At 39.7% G+C, this 18,242-nt stretch overlaps 1 protein-coding gene across 14 annotated transcripts in view; it reads left to right on the forward strand.

Moving 5' to 3' along the window:
• Positions 1–18,242, forward strand: part of LOC309701459 (uncharacterized protein) — a 138,877-nt gene that overhangs the window by 46,656 nt on the left and 73,979 nt on the right. For 12 of the 14 annotated variants that reach the window (XR_014274998.1, XM_082525682.1, XM_082525686.1 and 9 more), the window contains one exon: positions 7,511–7,614. Coding sequence is in view for 11 of the 14 variants with exons in the window: in XM_082525682.1 (XP_082381808.1) it covers positions 7,511–7,548 (38 nt within the window). In the remaining 3 variants the exon portion in view is untranslated. Of the gene's footprint in view, positions 1–7,510; positions 7,646–16,863; positions 17,322–18,242 lie in introns of those variants that run through there. The other 2 variants (XM_082525685.1, XM_082525681.1) reach the window with 2 other exon arrangements.

Below are 18,242 nucleotides of genomic sequence, written 5' to 3' on the forward strand. Positions count from 1 at the left end.
GTGTGTGTGTGTGTGTGCGTGTGTGTGTGTTTAGACATCTTTGTGAGGACAGAAAATTGGAAGTTTATTATACTTCTGGGGACCAACAGTCACTTATTGAGACAATATACCTGTCCCCACAAGATTGAAGGCACTTTGAGGCTCAAAATGTGGTTTTAGTGTCAGGGTTACAGTTAGCCTAACCCTAACCATAACCTAAGGGTTAAGATTAGGCATTCATCTTTGATGGTTAGGGTTAGGGTAAGTGGCTAGGGAAAGCATTATGTCATATAGATGTCCTCACTAAGATATGAAAATTTGTGTGTGTGTGTGTGTGTGTATTTGTGTGTGTGCGTAGGTGTTTGGGCGTGTGTGTGTGTGTTTGCTGGGGACAGCAGGGCTTCAATGGCATTGGACTTGAGCAGACAATCTATTTACAGTGTGCTCAGGGGAGCTTATAAACAAATGTTGAGTAATTTCAGCCAGGAGTAATTACCCTTGCTGCTGACAAGGAGAGTGTGTTAGCACTCCCCTTCACCCTCTGCCCTGTCCAGAAGGCTCCAAGCTTATGTGCAAACACACACACATGCACACACACGCACACACAGAAACTTGCACAATATGCACATTAGAACTTCCTTGCACATGTGTGGCATTGTTGCAGCAGTTAACATGGAAAGCACCCACTCAGGCTCTTGGTTTATCCACCTGCATTCTTAGAAAAAGTACTTTTATTTTCTACTCTTGAGCCTGAATATTTCAAATTAATAAATTGTGAACTATATGCTCACATTAAGCAAGGCCAATATTTCAACCAGTAAGGTCAAGTATGTAAAGGTAATTCCAGTTACTGTATTTCCACAAAAAATTTCTATATATAAGTATCATAATTTTTGCTGCTACGAATTTGTGTCATTTCCACTGAAGAACAAGAAGTCATTTAATGCAGTAGATTTCAAGCTTTCTTTAGATTCCTTTACACTGGCTACCACAGTGCTTTGAGAATCACAAAAATGGGCTTGTATTTGACATTTCTTTCCCTAGAATCACAATTCTCAAAGTCTGTGCTAATAAGACAGGGAAAGAAAACACAATTGCACATTTTATACATCTGCAATTTATGTTACTATACAACACAGTGGCATTTTGTCAGGACAAGCAAGGAAAGCAGTGCTTAAATTTTCAAATCTAAAAGCAGACAGAAATTAAATGTACCATAGTTTTGGATTGTTTGCCACATTTACATGTTTCAGAACAAATTACAACAAAGCTAACCCATGTAAATACTAAATGCAATTTTTGAATGATGATTTTCTTTATCGAGTGGAAATAAAATATCTGATTGTACCACCTTTGGCAGCAAGAACTACAATCAAACATTTGCATGATCTGGCATAAGTATTTCATGATGTTGTGAAGAAATTTTGCCCCACCTCATTTTTGCAGAATTGTTTTGATTCAGCCAAAATAGAGGGTTTTTGAAGATGTCTGGCCTGTTTGAAGATCATGCCAAACCAACTAAATTGGATTTCATTCCTGACTCTGACTCGGCCAAAACCTTGTTTTTTGAGCAATTCAGTGGTTGACTTGCTGGTGTGTTTTGTATCATTGTACTGCTGCATAACCAGTGTCCCTAAGCTTCAGGCCACAAACTGGTGGCTGGACATTTTCTTTCTGGATTTTCTGATAGAGAAGCAAATTTAAAGTTCCATTAATCATGGCAAGTCATCCAGGTATGAAAGCAGGAGACACATACCATATTTGACTGTTGGCATGATGCTCTTTTTATGAAATTCTGTGTTAGTTCGTGTGTTAGACATAACAGTCCACAGACTTTTTCCCCATCAAGATGTTTTGCAGCAGATGTGGGATGATCCTTCGTATTCTTTTTGGTCAGCAGTGGTTTTTACCTTGGAACTCTCCCTTCAGTGCAAGTTTTGCCAAGCCTCTTTCTCATTGTTGAATCATAAAAACAGATCTTAACTGAGGCTTCCAAATCTTTAGAAGTTCTGGGTTCTTTTGTGACCTCTTGGATGAGTCATTGATGTGCTCTCTGAGTAATTTTGATTGGCCAGACATTCCTAGGTTCACATCAGGTTTTGCCCTGCATCACTTTGTAAAAGAGAGGTTCAATTTTTGTGACTTCTTGATTCTTGCTTGATGATTTGAAACATGTAAGTATAACAAAAATACCAAAAAGTAAGAAATCAAGAAGGGGACAATTGCTTTTTCAAAGCACTGTATGTATGTTGAAACATCTATCCTAATTGGGCACAGGATAAATATGTTTAATGAGCATGAAAATTATGTGAATAAATCCTATAAAGTCACCAGATTTTACCAAGTTCCCATCCAAAATCACACATGGTAAAATTTGGATGGCCATGTAACTGTGGAAATTCACTGGGTGTCTTAACATTTCTGTGACACTTGGATCACTGACACAGACAACAGTTCTGGGTTGCTTCCGAAATGCACTGCAGTGGCTCTAGTGAAATCACAAGCACTGTCTTAGATGTGAATGATTGACTCAGGCTGTCCCATTGTGGTTGCAATATGACAGCTGGAGTGCTCTCTACCAAACATTAAAAACTCAAATTAAGAATATTTTATTGCAGCCATTCGGCAGAATTCTAGAGTTTGGGATAATCAATGCAAAGGTACGTTTTTGTGGGGGCAGCACGGTGGCACGGTGGTTAGCACTGTTGCCGCACAGCAAGAAGGTCCTGAGTTCAATTCCACCATCAGGCCGGGGTCTTTCTGTGTGGAGTTTGCATGTTCTCCGTCTATTAAGTCTAATATATATACCCTAGTAAGCTATAGTACTTTTTCCTTTGGGAAGGTACCATCTGTGCAGTCTGCAATTTTGTTGAAGAAAGATGTTGAATCTATTTAATATTTTAATATCCATCCATCCATCCATCCATTCGCTTCCGCTTATCCTTTTCAGGGTCGCGGGGGGGCGCTGGAGCCTATCCCAGCTGTCATAGGGCGAAAGGCGGGGTACACCCTGGACAGGTCGCCAGTCTGTCGCAGGACTAACACATAGGGACAGACAACCATTCACACTCACATTCACTCGCACATTCACACCTAGTGACAATTTAGATTAATCAATTAACCTAATTATTGAAAAATAATTGATTTCTGTGCATTTTTTTTCACACTGCATCAAATTAAGGTTGATTACGTCGATTAAGCATCATGAGGTGGAGCGTGAGGGGTGGTTCCCTATTTTTTATTTATTTATTTTTGTTGTTGCTGGGAGTTGGAACCCTATTAGTTAGGTTGCTTAATATTTACGCTAAGTACTCTTTAAAATACCAGAATAGGGAGGATGGTGTAGGTTTAAGTTTATTAGATTGATCAGTATTGCTGAACTATGAAATATTTTTTTTTGCATACAGGTATAACAGAATAGCTGTAGCGTAGTTGTTGTTTTAAACTTGAGTATGAACTTATACAAAATACAGCAAGATATTTAATAAAAAACAGTTTTTGTTGATTAAAAAACACTATATCGGATTCATATCGGTATCGGCAGATATCCAAATTTATGATATTGGTATCGGTATCGGACATAAAAAAGTGGTATCGTGCCATCTCTACTATGAACACATCAGCTTCCTTTTGTTGATTAGAATTCTGCCGGCCTGGTCATCAGGCCAACAGATCATGTTATTGAATAAAAAAATAAAAAAGCAATCAAAGTCACATTCATTGTTCTATTGTTTTACATTTTAATCATTTGAAAGACTTAATTAAAGGATTGAAATGTAACTAGCAAACAGGCAAATTAATTTTCACCTTAACCTTTGAAAGTCAAGCAGGCCAGATACAGGCTTTATCCTGTCTGATCAATTACAAACTCTCAGCTCGCATGGAATGGATTCCCATGCAGATTGAGCTGGATCAATCTGCATTCCTCATCAATCGATGCAACAGCTTTTCCAGACCTTTGAGAGACAATGTATGATTAGGAGATAAGAAGATAATGACTGGAGGAATAACACACAGTCAAAACCGTCAATTTTGAATCAGAATGGGGCAAATATAACCAGTTCTGAGTCAAGAAAAGGAAATACACCACATGGAGAAAAGGTACTTCTGGTATTCAGCGTTTAAAATTCCAATCACTGGAGCTTTAAGGGCAATAGAGGAAGTCTTCATCCGTTTCTCTACTCCCCCAACCTTTGATTCCCTTTTGATGTGAGAAAGGTGACTGCTTAGGTTTGGTCTCACGACAACTGAGCGTCACTTGTATTCTGGTGTAACAATTAAGCACAGTGTTGTGTGAAATAAATTGAGCCAAACCCAGTCGTGAAAATCATAAAAAAAATTGCTGTGTGCAAGTTCAATTCAATTTAATTTATACAGCGCCAAATCACAACAACACTTTATATCGTAAGGTAGACCCTACAATAATACATACAGAGGAAAACCCAACAATCGTATGACCCCCTATGAGCAAGCACATTGGCGACAGTGAGAAGGAAAAACTCCCTTTTAACAGGAAGAAACCTCCAGCAGAACCAGGCTCAGGGAGGGGTGGGGCCATCTGCTGCGACCGGTTGGGGAGAGAGAAGGAAGTGGTCAATTTTTGGTTTGGTCAAATCAGTTGTAATAAATTACGCTTTATCCAGGATTCCTAAATTTGACGCCTTTCCACAAGGACATGCTGAAATTAGGATTACAACCAACATTTTTATGCTTTGTTTTGTTTTTTAATACCCTCACAAAGCAGTTGCTATAGTCCTGTATACATTTTTAGCAATGGAAACAAAATTTAACTGACAAGTGGGAACTGCAGGATATTCAATCAGTGTTAGATAATCGCAATAATAAAGTTCCATTTTGGTCCAGTACAAGTCTTGAGAAATATATATGGGTAATTCAAGGCCTTTCACTTTCCACATATATATTTAATGTGATAATTGATTATATCAGCTTTAACAATATTTTCTTGATATCAATAATATCTGTCTCAAAACTTTTTTCTTTGAGACAGATGCTTACCTAAGAAATAGTTAAAGCATCCATATAGGTATCAAACATTGTTGACTGCCTACTAATGATTGCCTACTGACATATTTATTTATTCATTTTCAGTGTTAACAATTGAATATGGAAAATAGCTTCACCAGTGTGTGTGTATATATATATATTAGGGGTGCAACGATACTGTATCGATATTGAACCGTTCGATACAGTGCTTTCGGTTCGGTACGCATATGTATCGAACAATACAAAATTTTTAATTTATTTTATCAACTTTTCTTCTGACGATGCTGTCTGTGTTGAGCGCTCAGTGGATCTGCGCTCGACAGTGCAGCCTTAGGCGGAGTAGTCGACCACAGATTCACTGAGCGCAGGGCAAGCTAGCGAGACAGAAGTTAAGCTCTCCTTGCAACATGGCAAATTGAACCTCCCCCACCCTCATTCAGATCTGGCATTTGGAACTATTTTGGTTTTCATGTGACGTATGACCCTGAAGGTAAGCGCGTCATGGACTAAAGTAAAACAGTATGTTGGATGTGCCACGCAATGCTCAATTACATGGGTGGGAACTAGTGTGTTAGCGCAGTTAGCTTGTTAACGTTTTGGCCGCCCAGCCCCACGCACGGGGCGATCCGCGGTAACTCGTTAACGGAGATTTGCCGTGTTGTGGCGTTAACGTCATTTCAACGAGATTTACGCTGACAGCACTAGTGGGAACACAATGAATATGACTGCACATTTACTCCGACAGCATCCTAGTGCAAAGACAAGTGGAAGCAGACAAAAACAACAAGCACACATGCTACAAACTTTACCCGAGTCATTTAGACAGCCGTTAGCACATGATTCTCCTTATGGGGACCTGATATGTTTAATATGCTGCTGAGAATATAGCCCAGAAGAAGCGTATAGTATAGCTTTTATTTTTTGAAAGAGCCATTTCTCTGTAATAAACTCTCTTTTCCAAAGATGAGGGATTCCTCAATCAGATACAGGACTCGCAAAATCGCTAGCCCGACATCCTGGGGCTAGCAATTTTTCCAGTCGGGCTACCAAAATTTATCTTTGCCCTGCCCGTCGGGCTATCGTAGTTAGGAAAAATATATGTCAATGCTTTTGCATTCTTTTGGAAATGTAGCTGGGTAATTATGTCATTGGCATCGGTGAGCCACTGTCAATATGTGACATATTGAAATCGCGTTTAAATTTGCGCTTGTGTAAATAACATGATGTTCTGCCGGGTGTGTTGTTGGTTTTCCCTCGATTTCTGAGTCGACAAGTGCCTTTGTTACTGGGACCAGTCATTTTAAGAAAGGCCCCCATTAGAACCCATGAGAAATGCAAGAAATGCATTATTGCTCAGTCTGCAATATCTTTCCCAGAACAAACACCAATTGCAAATAACATACTAAAAATAAACCTGAAAATCAGTTCAAAACAGCGTACTATGTTGCAAAGAGTGAACTACCACTGGTATAATTTAGCAGTCTTTGCAAACTTCAAAAAGCAAACGGCCTCGACCTTGGTTCCACTTGCCTCTTACCCCTGACTTCAGTGGAAATTTCAAATTCAGGATCTGACACAGATTGATTCATGTTCTACACAGTTCTTACAAGTTCATAGAAATTTCTGTTCAATTAGAACCAAGTATTTGAGTTGATGATTGTAATTTTTATACAATGTTGTAATTTTTTTTTAACAATATTTTTATTAATGTTTTGTTTCCTTTACAATATTATACATTAAAGTATAATATTGTAAAGGAAACAAAACAGGAAACAAAACGTCAATCAAAAAATTGCTCTGTTTTTTATTCGGGCTACTTAAATTTATTTTGGGCTACCAAAAACTGAAGAGTCCCTGCCCGAAGGGCTACCAGGGATTTTGAAATTTTGCGAGCCCTGGGATATATATATATATTTTTTATTACTTTTTTGTTTCAGCAACATCAAATTTAAAAACTGTACTTTTGAGTTAAAATATATATTTATTATTTTAATAAATAACAAATTAAAAAGGCATGAACATTTTTTTTGTATCGAAAAAACATCGAACCGAGCATGCACCACATATATATATATATATATATATATATATATATATATATATATATATATATATATATATATATATATATATATATACACACACAATATATATGTATGACTGGTGTGTCACTGTACAGTGTAAAGCTTTGTTCATGGCAGCAAACCTACATCCTTTACCTCTGCTGGGAATGAAAGTGGAGGTTGTTGGAAGGAAAGTCACATTTTCACATTCCACTGAACCATTTCAATGTCAGACTTCTCTGCTGCATCCTTCACTTTATATATGGTGGAGAAATACATTCTATGTTTTTTGCTCTCCACTTATAGAATGCATCATTTGCATTTTAACACACTCTGCTCAACTGACATATCCAGCAGACGTGCACATTTGTGAGACTCTGCATGTATATACTGCACCAGTATATCTTGCTGTAAAATACAATCTGTACTTCTTTGTCCTGTCTTTGAAATTTTTTTTCCCCCAGCTGATATAATATGCTGGGAGGGTGGTGGGCTACGTTAGGTGCCATTGTGCTGCTTTGGCTGCGGACTGCAAGAAGTTGTGCTTGGCATGAGGCCCAGAAGCAAGGTGAGGACAAACACTCCCAACAAACACTCAATGACGTCCACAAATTTATAGACGCAGCTACAGATTATGCATTGTTAGTCTGTGTGTGCGTGTTAGTTTGTGTGGGTGGTTGGGTGGGTCGGTAGTAGGGATGAGTGTTGTGACACCTGTGAGCATGTGTTTGAGTGTGTGCACACATGTCTGAGCAGGTCCACCTTTCGTCTGAGCTGAGATTTGGAAAGGCTTCACTTTGCACAGGCTCCTTAATTCTCCCTTAATTCATTTGTGCTCCAGATTCACTTGGCTGCTGGGATAACCTGGGAATGATAATGAAGCGGGAGGGAAAAAAAGAGATAGAATGGGGCAGAGAGAAAGACAGAGAGAGAGTGAGGGACGTGAAAACATCACAGCACAAGGCACCTCCTTCAGTTCCCCCTTTGAATGTGTTCAGAATGGATTTAGGGCTTTTCACTGAGTCTTTTAAGAGAAGATGAATCTTATTAGTGTTGATTGCTAGTCATAGGATGCTTTCTGCCTCGGGAAACCACTTAACTTAACCCTTTCACAGATGCCCAAAGACTGCAACATTAGTGGGGTTGGGGTTTGATAGCATTTTATCAAATATGAATCTCATTTAGACTCCATGTGTCAATTCCTTTCAAATGCCTTATCTAATGTATTATAATTATATATATATATATATATATATATATATATATATATATATATATATATATATATATATATGGCCCCAACTGACCGAGTGCTCAGTGAATACCTCAGGCAGCAGAAACCCAAGAAAGAGGAGGGAGACGAGGAACCATCATGGAAGGACAGGCCCCTGCACGGTATGTACCACCGGCAGATAGAGGAGGTGGCTGATATCCAGAAATCCTACCAGTGGCTGGACAAAGCTGGACTGAAAGACAGCACAGAGGCACTAATCATGGCAGCACAAGAACAAGCTCTGAGTACAAGATCCATAGAGGCTGGGGTCTATCACACCAGGCAAGACCCCAGGTGCAGGCTGTGTAAAGATGCCCCAGAGACAATCCAGCACATAACAGCAGGGTGCAAGATGCTAGCAGGCAAGGCATACATGGAACGCCATAACCAAGTGGCCGGCATAGTGTACAGGAACATCTGTGCCGAGTATAACCTGGAAGTCCTGAGGTCAAAATGGGAGATGCCCCCAAGGGTGGTGGAGAATGACCGAGCTAAGATCCTGTGGGACTTCCAGATACAGACGGACAAAATGGTGGTGGCTAACCAACCGGACATAGTGGTGGTAGACAAACAGAAGAAGACGGCCGTAGTGATCGATGTAGCGGTTCCGAATGACAGCAATATCAGGAAGAAGGAACACGAGAAGCTGGAGAAATACCAAGGGCTCAGAGAAGAGCTCGAGAGGATGTGGAGGGTGAAGGTAACGGTGGTCCCCGTGGTAATCGGAGCACTAGGTGCGGTGACTCCCAAGCTAGGCGAGTGGCTCCAGCAGATCCCGGGAATAACATCGGAGATCTCTGTCCAGAAGAGCGCAGTCCTGGGAACAGCTAAGATAATGCGCAGGACCCTCAAGCTCCCAGGCCTCTGGTAGAGGACCCGAGCTTGAAGGATAAACCGCCCGCAGGGGCGTGCTGGGTGTTTTTTTTTATATATATATATATTATATGTTATATATAATTATAATTTCCATCAGGCCATCAGACTGCTGAACACGTCATAGACACCTCAGCTTCACTACTGGAACTTCAACATTATGCACTCCACACTGTATATAAATGCCACTTGTTTTGCACATATTCAACTCTGTATATTTTATATATTTTATTATTATTATTATTATTATTATTATTATTATTATTATTTTTACTATTTAATTTGTAAAAATGTGTATACACACACACACACACACACACACACACACACACACACACGTAGGAAAATATTTAGTATACACATCCAGAAATGCATACACTATTATATATTGTACATATATTTATTAGTTTCAGGTTGGCCATTCTTGTATTTTGCTCGTTTGTGTTGTTGTGTTTGCACATCTCTGTTGCTTGTGGGGCTCGCACACAAGAATTTCACTCGCATGTGCTGTGCCAGTGTGCCTGCACATGTGATGTGACAATAAAAGTGATTTGATTTGATTTGATTTGATTAGGTACCACACATGGATGTTGGCAGTGTGTAACACCTCAGATTTTATACATTATTTTATTATTAATTACCTCATGTAAATACTTGATGCCTTAGTTTAAAGATTTTACTCGTCAAATCAAATTAATTCATAAAGCACATTTAAAGACAATGTGCTGTACAAAAGATGGAATATAATACATAAAAAACAAGTAAAATACATGTTAGTAAATGTTAAACCTTGGCTCAAGAGTTGGGAGTTCGCCTTGTAATCGGAAGGTTGCCGGTTCGAGCCCCGGCTCGGACAGTCTCGGTCGTTGTGTCCTTGGGCAAGACACTTCACCCGTTGCCTACTGGTGGTGGTCAGAGGGCCCGGTGGCGCCAGTGTCCGGCAGCCTCGCCTCTGTCAGTGCGCCCCAGGGTGGCTGTGGCTACAATGTAGCTTGCCATCACCAGTGTGTGAATGTGTGTGTGAATGGGTGGATGACTGAATATGTAAAGAGCTTTGGGGTCCTTAGGGACTAGTAAAGCGCTATATAAATACAGGCCATTTACAATTTACCATAAACAGATACAGTCATGGCTAAAAAAACCCCACAGAAGACACAATAAACAAATGAGACAGACTTAACTAAAACAATAATAATAATGATAGAATAAAAAATCATTTTTAAGTCTAGTTTTAAAAGACTCACTGCACGGAGCAGATTTGACTGTTAGAGGAATGCTCTTCCACAGTTTGAGGGCCAAGACAGAGAACACCTCTGAGTTTAAATCTAGAGTGGGGGGCAGTGGAGGGACTGGGAAGCAAAGTAGGAAATCTAAGAAGCCACACATAAAGGGCTTTACAGACAAACCTGAAGATCTTGAAATCAATTCTAAACCTCATGGGACGGACAGGATTGACTGTAAAATAAGTACATAAAGTAAATAAGATCATGGACGACAATTTTCAGATCTATCACACAAAGAAAAGGCAGGATTTTTAGTATAGCGTATAACTAAGTATAACTAAAATTTCATAGTATGATGAAGCATTCGGAGGTCCTGTTTGAAACTAAGGGGCTGAGCCCAACTCCTGAAAAACAACCCCCATAATTCTGCCTCCAATAAACGTTATGTTTGTCACAAAGCAGTCAGATAAGTACTGTTCTCTTGGCAACTCATGCATCGGATTGCCAGACAAAGAAGCATAATTTGTCATTCAAGTCCTGTCCAGTGGTGGTATGCTTTACACCACAGCATCTGACGCTTTGAATTAGACTTGGTAATGTAGGGATTGAATGCAACTGCTTGGCCATGGAAACCCATTCCATGAAGCCCTCTACACACTATTCTTGAGGTAATCCGAAGTCCACGTGAAACTGGGAGGTCTGTAGCAACTGACTCCACAGAAAGTTGGTGACCTCTGCACAATATGCAACTCAGCATCTTCTGACATTGTTCTGTGATTTTACATGGCCTACTACTAGCTGAGTTACTGTTGTTCCCAACCGCTTCCATTTGGCTATATTACAACTAAGATTTGACTATGGAATATTTGGCCATGAGGAACTTTCACAACTGGACTGGACTTATAATAACAATCTGCAATTCACTGAACTCCTGAGGGTGTGACCTGTTCTTTTACAAATGTTTGTAGAAGCAGTCTGCATGGTTATGTGCTTGATTTTAGGAACCTGTGGCCACAGAAGTGATCGAAATACCTAAATTTAGTGATTTGGATGGGCGAGTGAATACTTTTGGTAGTATAGGGTAGGTTGGCTGCTGTTGGGTAAGGTCTTGGTCTCAGTACAAGGAGTGGCAGTGAATGAGTTGACAAGTCAGATCCATCTTTCTCAAGATGAAACCGGTAGGGTTATGTTGACTGAGGACACGTTTTCTCAGAATTAGATCCTTCCCAAACTTCCTGAAACCTTCTCTCTGGTGACAGGCAGTGTTAACCCAGGGACCTTTAGTGTACTGAGGAGTAGGGAACGGAAAGGGCCATTTCTGACCAAATTCAAAAGTGTAGGAGTACATGAGAGACAGTCATAGATTCAAGAGAGTTTGGTGGTCATAAACTATGACAACTTATACATCATTCTTCAAAATGTTGAATGAAAAGCAACAGGGGCAGCAGGCGGTGGCAGGCAGCCAGACACAGAGACCGGCCATCATCTGGATGTTTGTTCGTTTAAAATCAACGAAAATAAAGCTGTGCCACACTATCCAGCAGGACTGGACTGAAACAAAAGTTCAGGCTAGGAATTTGACATCATCCCAGAACACTGTTAAATCAGATAACAAAGTGTCAATTTTATAGGATAACCGTTTACGTTGCTTGCGGATTATGACTTCCAATTTTTGGATTTGCTTCATTTTACCACTGTCATTCCTCTTTTTTAAAGAGGCACAGGCAGCTGTTTTCTGCTTTAAAGGCAAAACTTATTTTCATATGTGTTGGTATAGGAAAAATCCACATACATTTAAACAAAACAATTTATCTATTATCCATCCACCGACTCATATTCATATGCCAGTGTCAATGCAGTTCCATTAGCCTGGAGTTCAGGGGTGGAAGAACACTGAACTGCCAGACCTGCAATTAACTGACAGCCTCCACCTGCTGAGGTAACATTGATTAGTCTAGAGCTCGTATAGCTATGAAAGACCTGATATACATATCATCAGCATTGTAGTTTATCCATAACTTAACTGACTTGATATGAGTACAACTGAGAAGAGATGGCATAGAATGCACTCTTTATGTCTAATATGGACCAAAAATTATATTCATTTATTTCACTTGCACTCTTTAATTATGTTGGTTGGTATTTTGTGAAAATATAGATTCTCTGTCTCAGTATTTTCCATTTCTTCAAATCTTTAAATTGATTTTATCTTAAATACAAATCAATTAATTTGAATTTAAAAGTCAATTATTTTGGGATGAATGTCCTGTCTAACAGCAAATCACCCAGAATTTTCAGGCTTTGCTTAATTGAACTATATGCATGTCTTGGATAAATAAGTATTCCAAATTGGTTCACTTACCTCTCTGTAACTAATTGATCATGCCTGAAACAATGGCACTAATAGAGTAGTTCCAGCAGGACACAGGCTTCCCCTCCAGGAAAGCAAATGCAAAATGCTGCCACTAATTGAAATCATTTCGATTAATATGAAGCATAATCGAGGCTAACAATGTAGCATCACAACGGGTCATGCAGTTAGAATGTATTCCTGTTTGCTCTGTCTCTTTACTGTTTTGAACCTGCACCTCTGTGTTTTGACAGTCTCGCCCTCCTCAATGCACAAAGCAACAATTCATCCTGTAGAGAAGAATGAGCAGACGGGGCGGGGGAGCTCGGAACAGGGCCGATCGATAAGCAGAGTCGGAGCTGTGATTTATTTACCGTTGTGTGTTATGTTGAGGCGAGAGGAGGGAGAAGAAAAGCCTTCTGATATGACCACGGGCAGCCATCATAATGGGGCCCTCTCAATCTTCAGTGAGTTGCTTGTTGCATTGTCAGGCAGGTTTCCGCCGCTGTTCAAAAGCGGTATCCGATCAAACCCATGAGACGCGAGCGACCAGACAGATGATTACTCACTGTAAACGATCCAGGAGGGGAAAAAAAAGAGAAATAACTACAGCGGATATTGATGACTCAATAGACTCAATGACAGACGATTCCATTTGTGTCTAGATAAAGTGTTGACTGTCTTGGATCAATCATAATACAGGCCTGTTATTGAGCATAAAAACCATGTTTAATATCATTAAATCCAGATCAAGCTTTTCCCTCCCTCTGCCTCCTCTGGCTTTCCCTTCCCTCCTTTCCTAGACGCTTACACATATCTGGCAGCCTGCCTTCTACAGTACAACCATGTGAGCACGAGACGTGGGGGATGGGGATATTAGTTGTGTTGTTGGTGGTGAGGGCGGAGGAGGGTGTGTTGTTCGTTTGTGTGTGTGTGTGTGTGTGTGTGTGTGTGTGTGCGGGGAGGGGGGGGGGCATGTGCACCACAAGGAGAGATGGGAGAAAAAAAGAAACCTCCGAGGCAATCATTTCTGGAAGAGTGGTGGCAGTCAGTTTGGGTGTATGTGTTCTCTCTCTCCCTCCCTCCCCATCTCTCTTATTTATTTATTTTGTAATTTCAGACAGTTCAGACATGGCCAACACTCAGCTAAGGCCAATAACAGTTTATAGACTGCTAATGTCATCACATTTTGACAAACTTCTCAATCTGAAGTGACCTTGTGGTGCATGCTCACCTCTGTTCTGCATCTTCTCTATACTCCCCCTCATTTCTGAGCAGGTCGCCGATAGCAGAGGTTATTTGTGTTTATTGCTGAGATTTGAGTATGAAAACTATGCTTTTTACAAAACAGCCTGCTTTTCTATAGTAATGAGGAATATAGGTTCTTAGATAGCCTGTCGAATATAGTGAAGATGAAAACAAAGCAGAGAAGCTGTTTTGTGTGGTAACTTAAGCAAATAAATTCAAACTGAAGGTGTGTGTATTAACTGTTTTCTTTTTCCAAATTTCCAAATTGACTGGTTTTTTTTTGCATTTGTTAGTAAGTAACTTTTGTCCACTTCTTTTTAAAATTGATTTTGTATTTACTGTTTAAGCCATGTGAGTGACTCAAAGATTGCTTACTTTTCAAATCATGTATATTACATTATATATACATTATATTAAATTCAATTCAATTTTATTTATACAGCGCCAAATCACAACAACAGTCGCTTCAAAGCGCTTTATATTGTAAGGTAGACCCTACAATAATACATACAGAGAAAAACCCAACAATCATATGACCCCCTATGAGCAAGCACTTTGGCGACAGTGGGAAGGAAAAACTCCCTTTTAACAGGAAGAAATCTCCGGCAGAACCAGGCTCAGGGAGGGGTGGGGCCATCTGCTGCGACTGGTTGGGGTGAGAGAAGGAAGACAGGATAAAGACATGCTGTGGAAGAGAGACAGAGATTAATAACAAGTATTCCATGCAGAGAGGTCTGTTAACACATAGTGAGTGAGAAAGGTGACTGAAGAAGAAATACTCAGTGCGTCATTGGAATCCCCCAGCAGACTATGCGTATTGCAGCATAACTAAGGGAGGATTCAGGGTCACCTGGTCCAGTCCTAACTATTTGCTTTAGCAAAAAGGAAAGTTTTAAGCCTAATCTTAAAAGTAGAGATAGTGTCTGTCTCCCGAATCCAAACTGGAAGCTGGTTCCACAGAAGAGGGACCTGAAAACTGAAGGCTCTCCCTCCCATTCTACTTTTAAATACTCAACAAGTAAGCCTGCAGTGCAAGGGCAAAGTGCTCTAATAGGGTGATATGGTACTACAAGGTCATTAAGATAAGATGGGGCCTGATTATTTAAGACCTTGTATGTGAGGAGCAGGATTTTGAATTCAATTCTGGATTTAACAGGGAGCCAATGAAGGGGAGAAATATAGGAGGAATATAAGAATATAGGAGAAATATGCTCTCTCTTTCTAGTCCTGTAAGTACTCTTCCTGCAGCATTTTGTATTATATTCATTATATTATATATGTATATATATATATGTATATATATATATATTATATGTTTTATATGTAGTATCTTACACCTCTATAATTCTGTATGAGTAAAAATTCATATGGAAGGTAGATCTAATCCTCAGACTGATGGATGGTTTGCAGTTGCCTTGTGTTTTAGGGGTCTGCACTCCATTGTCACATATGTTGAGCCAGCAGTTCTTAAATCCTACAACTTGTAGAAAAAGATTCCTTTTACAAAGAAAACAAGGAAGTTTAAACAGTGTGCTACAAAAACTTGAAATAGATAACTAAATGAAATACTGTTAAAATATTTTCTTAAATATTCTTAGTGAACAATAAAAACTACTAAAAGTAAGTCAAATTAGAGCATATATGGTTGTTTTTTTTAAAAAAAGGGCTGAAAAGGTTAGTTTGCTGTTAAAGCTCATGGATAATTATTCTAATATGTAGCTAGAAATGAAACTTATGCAGAAGCTCAATAAGGAAGATCTGGAGTCCCCTATCTGGCTGCTTTCCTGCATTAAGGATTTACATGATTAATGCTTTCCTGCTGTCAACTGACATCACTACTTTAGTCCTAACATCTTCTCGCCCGCGTTGTTTGAGCCAATCAGCCTCCGCTTTACATGGTTGAAATCTTTTGCTCTGTCATTTTCCCTTTAGACTCTGTTTCATGCAACCCACCTCTTACCCATCTCGACATCAGCTCTATTGAAACCTCAGTCTTCATCTTCGCTACCACCAGCTTCTAGACTGGGGAGGGTGGTGTCCTGAGTCCTATCACCACTGGAATTCCTTTTTTAAATCTCCAAATACATTAATCCCTCTATCACAAAAAATCATGTTTACTTCTTCCAAGTGATCTCTCCTTATTGAACTAATGCATAAATGGTTAGCTTAATGGATCAACTGTTTAAAAAATATGAAAGTTTTGGTTTGTCATTTGGAATGACTTCTTATTTCTTCTGTGATTGCTAAGACTTGGGACAGCAATTTTTTAAAAAAAAATGTCCAATTGCCCAAGTTAAATAGGTTAATTAGGCTGATTGCCTAAGTTATGGTTAATTATCGCCAATGACAAATTTGACCTTACTGGGTTACTGAGATCTTATACCATGCTAAAAGTAATCAAAGGGGAGGTAAAACAAAAATGAAAATGAAACAGGTAAATTGTTAAAATTTTTAACTAAAAGTGTCAAATTAACCTAATAGTAATGAAACAAACAGTGATAAAAGTCATATTAAGTTCATAGATGAAACTAGCTTTTAAGTAGCTTAAAAATGATAAAAAGCTAATGCAAATCCACTAAACCAATATGTGTAAACCAGGAAACGATGTGATAAACCTGTGGAAAAACGCTGGGTTGACACTCAGCTTATCAGTCAGACCTTGTCCTTGCAAGCCCCCACGTTCCCTGTCATCTTTTCCCCATCCATCCAACCACCCCCACTGCTGGAGGCCTTTGCCCTGGGGCCCATCTGACTGGAAACTGTTGATTTGGATCTCTCCATCACTTGCCAGATAAAAGAAGGATTCAGGATTTATTCCAGCTTCTCTCTCCACTCCTTCCCTCCCTCTAGTCGCCACCACAAACACAATTCCCAGGCACCAGGTTTCTACAGGCCCTCCTAATGAAGTCATTCCCACTACTCATGATTTGGTGAGATTGCCACCACGACCATACTGCTCCCACTATTGCTGCCGCCATGATCTCCTCTTTTCCCCTCACACACCTCAGGTTTCCCATCCCCCATTCCCAATGAGTGAACTCATGTGGAAACAGCAAGTGGTTATATGCATTTTCTTGGTCCATTCCTTCCCCGCATGCATGTCTCTGTGTGTTTGCACATTTATGACATGTTTGTGTGTGTGTGTGTGTACATATATTATGTTATGTTAACTAAGCTAACATAACCTGAGTGCTACTAATTGGATGTTTCCAACAGCAGTTATGCATGATGTGGTATTATGGCCAAAATAAAAATCACATAAGAAACTACATACTGTGGTGAAACAAAATGATTGCAGCAGTTATAAATTCTACCCAAAGTAAAGAAAAACACAAGATGATGAACAGATCACAGTTCTTGTACAGTATGTGCTGTGATAAAATCTGCCAGAGAGGTAGAAATCAAGTTATTTCAACCTGTCAATCACTGTCTGGAAAGATGAAACCCTTTGATGAGTAATGATCAGAAAAAAACAGTAGACAGCTAATGAATCTCTCATAATGTCAGGCACACAAAAAAATCTCTTTGTGGAGGTCTCCTGCACAGCCTAATGCACATCACAGTCTCTGATAGTTCACTCAGCGACACCTCCTCAGTAGGAATCCTCCAGAGACAGCCTCACTGGCTGTCAGTTGGTCGGTCTGCCACTCACAACTATGCGCTCGTCCCCAAGTGCCTGTGAACATTCCACAAGCGCCGCCAATCTGACAACAACATAAAAAAAGCAAAAGAGTGTTTCTGAAGGTATTCTCCTGTGACGCTGGCAAAAGCTCGTTTTAAGTTTTTCTGCTAAGGGAAGTGGGCAGTGGAGTGAGGATGACTCACATCTTACTCCCTGTTAGCAAGGGGGCCATGCGATCAAATGGATCAGATTTTGGCTTTTGAAAGTCAATGATGGCTGCTCAGGAAGCTTGTAAGAGAAGAACTGGACTGGTAACAGCCAGCTGTTAAAACGAACAAAGATCTATGATGTTGAATAGTAAATCATACCATAAGACACAGGCCTAAAAGAAAGACTGAAAAAAGTATGGATAAACAGCCTACTCATTATTAACCAAAGTAAGGAATATCTGATAAGTGCCAATTAATATGCTTCTAACCTAGAATTTGCATGACAATAAATGCAATGCATTATCAGTATGCCAACATCATGCATTATTAAAGTTGGACACCATTAACATAATAATATATTTGCATAATCAAGACCAACATTTGCATGGAAGATGTTG

This window comes from Aulonocara stuartgranti (assembly GCF_965226115.1).
Source record: "Aulonocara stuartgranti genome assembly, chromosome: 23".
Lineage (NCBI taxonomy): Eukaryota > Metazoa > Chordata > Actinopteri > Cichliformes > Cichlidae > Aulonocara > Aulonocara stuartgranti.